At 41.8% G+C, this 4,934-nt stretch overlaps 1 protein-coding gene across 1 annotated transcript in view; it reads right to left on the bottom strand.

Annotated features, from left to right (window-relative positions):
- Positions 1-875, bottom strand: part of TRIO (trio Rho guanine nucleotide exchange factor) — a 244,272-nt gene extending 243,397 nt beyond the window's left edge. Inside the window, exon 1 of the mRNA XM_015813007.2 lies at positions 684-875. Within this exon, the coding sequence (XP_015668493.2) occupies positions 684-789 (106 nt within the window). The 5' untranslated portion in view covers positions 790-875. The remainder of the gene's footprint in view (positions 1-683) is intronic.
- Positions 876-4,934: the final 4,059 nt, after the last annotated feature.

A 4,934-nucleotide genomic window follows, 5' to 3' on the forward strand; every position in this document is an offset into this window, starting at 1 on the left:
GGGGGGGGGGGGGGGGGGGGGGGGGGGTTTAATGTTTGAAAAGTATTCCTCTAAGTCCAGCTTGATATTATGAATTTGCATTCAATAGGACTGAACCCACTATCTGTTCAAACACGGCCACTCCTGATTCCCCACAGCTTTTTCAAATATACATTTCTGAGGTTTTTTTGTTTTTGTTTTTAATCACATTTTTCTTTAAACAGTGAGAGGAAGGAACACTTGGCAATCAACTGTAGATCATCCTTAAAGATATACAAGTAAGCCTTCTATCTTTATAACCCACAGACCAAGCCTTTTTTAAAAAATTCTCTTCACTTTCACAGCTTCTTTAATAAGACTTTATAAAAAGGGGGGATTTGTTTTGCAACAAGACACCAGCACTAAAGATGATCTTTACTGAGGGCCAAGGCAGCATCTCTTCGTTTCCATAAATATTAGAAAGGGAAGCACCTCCTTAGGCACGATTTTAACTACCAGACATGAATCACTCCCTTTGCTTGTGAACATGGATGTAGACAGCATCAATTTCGGACCCGTTGGGAGAAGGGACGGGAAGAAAATATTAAGAGAATCTCCCCTTTCTTTCCCGAACTCTTTTGAACGTCATCATCATCATCATCATCATTACTCCCACCCTACCCCACCTTGGAAGAGCATATTTTGCTTTGGGTTTGCAAACTTACCCGAACGGAAGAAAGCCGCGATGTCCGCGGAATCCTTGGCAGCGTCTTCCGCCCCTTCCCCAGCCGCGTTGCCGCTGTTGGAGGAGGCGGTCGTGGAACCGCTCATGGCTACTGACTGAGGTCGGTGGCTCCTCCGGATCTGATCCCTCTACTACCGCCACGATGATCAGCCTCCTTCCAAGATCCTGACAGCAGGATGACGGGAAAAACGAAATCTTATTTTCCCCCCCACCGGATCCCCGGCTTTCACCTTCTAGCAAAAAACGAGGAAGAAATCCATCCAGAGAGACGGCGGCGGTGGTGGTGATGGTGCAAAGGTGGCGGGGGTGGGGGAGAAAGAGGTGGCTGAATGGATGGCTGGCTCGACTGCACAGGCAGCAGAGCAAATGGTTACAATAATAGGAAGAGGACCCGACGGAAGGTGTGCGCTCAGCAATTACCGTTCTAGGAGAGCCCCCGGCAGCCCCTCCAGAGAGGCAGGGTGTGCGACGCATGCATAAGCAATGGATGCATGCGGGAGCAAAAGCAAAAAAAGAGAGAGAGACAATCGCAGGAGGGGGAAGGGAGGGCGCATGGATGTTGATGGGAGGAAGGGGCTGCAATCAATGCAGCAAGCAGAAAGCCGGTGGGAGGGAAAGAGGTGGCAGGTGGCGGCGGCGGGCGTGCAAGTTGGTGGAAGGCTATTGCAGTCTTTGGGGAGCCAGGCAGGAGCAGCTGCGTTAGCAACAGTGCTCTGGACGAGAACTGAAGCCGCCCCGCTCCTCCATCTTGATTGCAATTGCAAAGGTGGGTGGGAACAGAGAAGGAAGGAAGAGAATCCTATCCCCGCCCAGGGAAGTCAAGGGACAAGGGGAAAAAAAAAAAACCAGCATCGGGATGAAGGGAGGGCAGCCAGTCGGAAAAGTCCGGACGACTCCGTCAGCGTTCGGCAGGTTGCACAGGAAGAAGCAATCGAGAGCGGTGATTGGAGAGCGCCGCTAAAGAAAGGAACTGATTCCTATTGGCTGCGAGCGCATTATAAGCGGCCGCCGAAGTCCAAGCTGGGAATCCCGTTTAATACATAGATGCCTTAGTAAGTTTTCTGCGCCTTGTTAAGGCGTGAGGATGAAAGAGCGCCCTCTTTCTGGGGGAGGCCATCATAAGGCGTGGTGTCTGTGACTGAGATTTGTAAAGTACTGTCTCTGCTCTCTTCTTCAAGAAATGCCCCGATCTTGGTCTCCCTTACCCGATCAATCAATACAATAATCCAAAAAGCTGCGTTCGTTTTTTTGCATCAGGAAAGAAAGGTGGGAATGTATGTAACAGGGATCTCTAATCTCTCACGCGAAGTAGTTGGCATGAGCCATCTTTATTCTGACAATGGGGAAGGCTTCACGAGGCAACAATGATCAATATCTACCCGGTGAAGTTTATATGGGTGGAGATAGGCGCCCGAGTCTTTAATCGGAAAGCGTTTTCCGCTCCCAACTCAGCCTTCACGAACAAGATTTCGGAAGAGACCCAACCTAAGCAAGCTTGCAATTGGGGCTACGGTACTTTTTATAATCTGTCCCTGTCAAAGACGGGGCGTTTTACGCGACAATGTTATAACCAGCAAGTTCAATTGAGTTTGAAGAGGATTTGCTCCTAAATTTAGCCCTTTCAAGATTGCTGCCCTTATTTGTCAGAAAGACACATCTTTTTCCACTCTATTTTTTTTTTACAGTTCGATTTCAATTCTCCTTATTAAGCTCTCTCTCCTCTTCCTTTCTTTCAGCTATAAAATATGTATTCTGCTTCCTTCTGCTAATTCATTACGTTGTATGTCTAGAGACAGTCCATATGGCAGCATTTTTACATTTTTGTTTGAAGATGATCTCATGCAACGTTAAAATCCGGGTGTAACTATAAGGGAAGGGGGAGTGAGAACAGACTTTCAATGGCTCCATGCTAAGTCTTTAAATAAGAACAGAATTGAACTCACCAGCATCCTGTATTCTAGTCTTCTTCCTGATATTAGTGTGATAACTCAGCTATAGAACTTCAGGGATTTCATCTTGTCTTTTCGGATCCTTCCTGCAATCTCTCAACAGTTTGTTCAACTGTGCAAACATTTTAATTATATTTTATCATCTTTTCATCTCTTCTCCATGTTGCATTCTCCAGTCTTTGATCTATGGGCTCAATCTTTTGAAAAGGCTATTTTTCTTTAGGCTATAAAGAACGGTAATTATTCAAAATAAGGCTTACCCGCTGATATTGTGATATGCTGGAGGTTGCACTCTTTATTGCAGTGATACAGAAAATCTGATCCCCAGTTAACTGTCCTATGATGCTGTTCCATGCCAGACTGAAATGTACATACAATAATGTTAAGTATCAATTCAAGTACTAATATTCAGGAAAGAGGCAATAATGAACAGGCTGTGGGTTACCAACTGGGAATCCACACTTGCTATGCTAAGTGAAACTAACCTCAGACAAGTAACTCCAAAAGGAAGGGAATGTGACAATATCTCAAAGTGGGTTTCATTGGACTGGAGATCCACTCAACCTCTAACCCCATAATACTCAGAAATTTCTCCTAAAATTCTTCATCAACAAATATCCTTTGGTGATTTTTAAACAGTTGTTTCAGTGTGACATCTGAGAAGAGGTCTGCCAACATTTCTTCTTTCATGGACAGTGCTTATTTTGCTAGTGAAATTAAATGAACCCAACCAAAAACAGTTTGTGGAATAATTTCAGATTCAAGAATTTCCATTTTGTTTTGGAATTTGGAATGAGGAAGATACGGGTTTTTCTTAAAGTATCAGGTTTGTCTTAGCATAGACAATAAATTGTAATTTTGTTGGTTTCCTGCCTCAAATGGGAGAAAACAGTCACCATTTTTTGGCAAATACTGACAAAGAGAGCTCTAGGTGCTTTAAAAAAAAGATTTGGTACCATATTTGCCTATGGATGATGCCAGCATGCCCAAGCAGAAAATGCCTATTCACATTTTAAGCAGCTATAACTGATTATTTATGCACATATTGGGGTTTATGTAGCATGCATACATTCCAAACATGGATAGGATCAGGATCCTAATATGGGAGAAGTACTTAGGGGATGAAATTGGACCCTTGAACTTCTCTAAAGCTTTCTTGTATATTTTGTCCTTTAAAACATGTCCATTAAAAAAAGAAATATTTTGACTCCACCCACACAGAGCCTTAGGGGCTGCAAAAAGCAATTCTTGTGAGTTCCATAATGACGACAATATCTTTGAACGCATTCTCCATGTTGTATCTTCAATATTTATGTAAAACTGAGTCATTGATTAATAAAGTTAGTAAAACAAGCCTGTGCAAATTTATCTGCAGTTGCCAAAAATGTTTGGACCTATGATTTTATCATCAATGATGGGCAAAAAAGGAAGAAGATTCCAAAATTAACCCTAACCCTTTATGCCTCGTTTTTTGTACCCTTGATTTATCTGTTAGATGTGAGCATAAAAATAAATGAGATGGCTATCTCAAGTAAATCAGCAGTAGTAGACTGATGTGTAAGTTGTCATTTTTTTTCAAAATTAAGGTATTAATTGGTAAAACAAGAAAATTCAACCAAAAAGAGAATAAAAGCGCTTATTTGAACAATTGTGGCTTTTCAGTTGTACAGCTCAACTTGTAGGAACACTGTTTAAAAAATATAAAGAAGTACATCTTTTAATTAGGTGTCATTTAAAGAGAACAATTATAAGGCCTCCTCAACATTATAAGAATGTTTAGGTATCATACAGTAATATTATAGCTTGTATGGAAACCAGGGAATTTAATGATATACACATAAAGGCTTCTCCTGAGAATAACTGGAATGAATGTAAGAATGTTTGCAGAATACCGGCATCATTTGAAGGACATTGTCATAGAAGAGGGACAAGAACACTCAAGCCACTAATATTTAATAGGACTCGGGGGAGTTTTATCCTAGGCCAGTCTAGAAACCAAATAGACAAATCACATAATGGCTTAATATAATTTATGAACTGTGTTACAGAACTGGCACCTGGACAACTGTTTCTATTTTCTCCAAACATAGCAGATATTCAGAGGCATAATTTCTCTGTATTTGGCTTCTCATTAGTTGTATGCTTAATACGTGATAAATCTAGTCCTTATGAATCCATTTTTCACTCTTGTTAAAAAACACTGCTGCATCTTGCAAGGACAATATTTGTATAAATATAGCGAGATTTTTGCAATTTTTCAGATTTGCTTCTAACAAAGATGC

The sequence above is a fragment of the Protobothrops mucrosquamatus genome, unplaced genomic scaffold (assembly GCF_001527695.2).
Source record: "Protobothrops mucrosquamatus isolate PMUCROS unplaced genomic scaffold, P.Mucros_1.0 scaffold126, whole genome shotgun sequence".
Lineage (NCBI taxonomy): Eukaryota > Metazoa > Chordata > Lepidosauria > Squamata > Viperidae > Protobothrops > Protobothrops mucrosquamatus.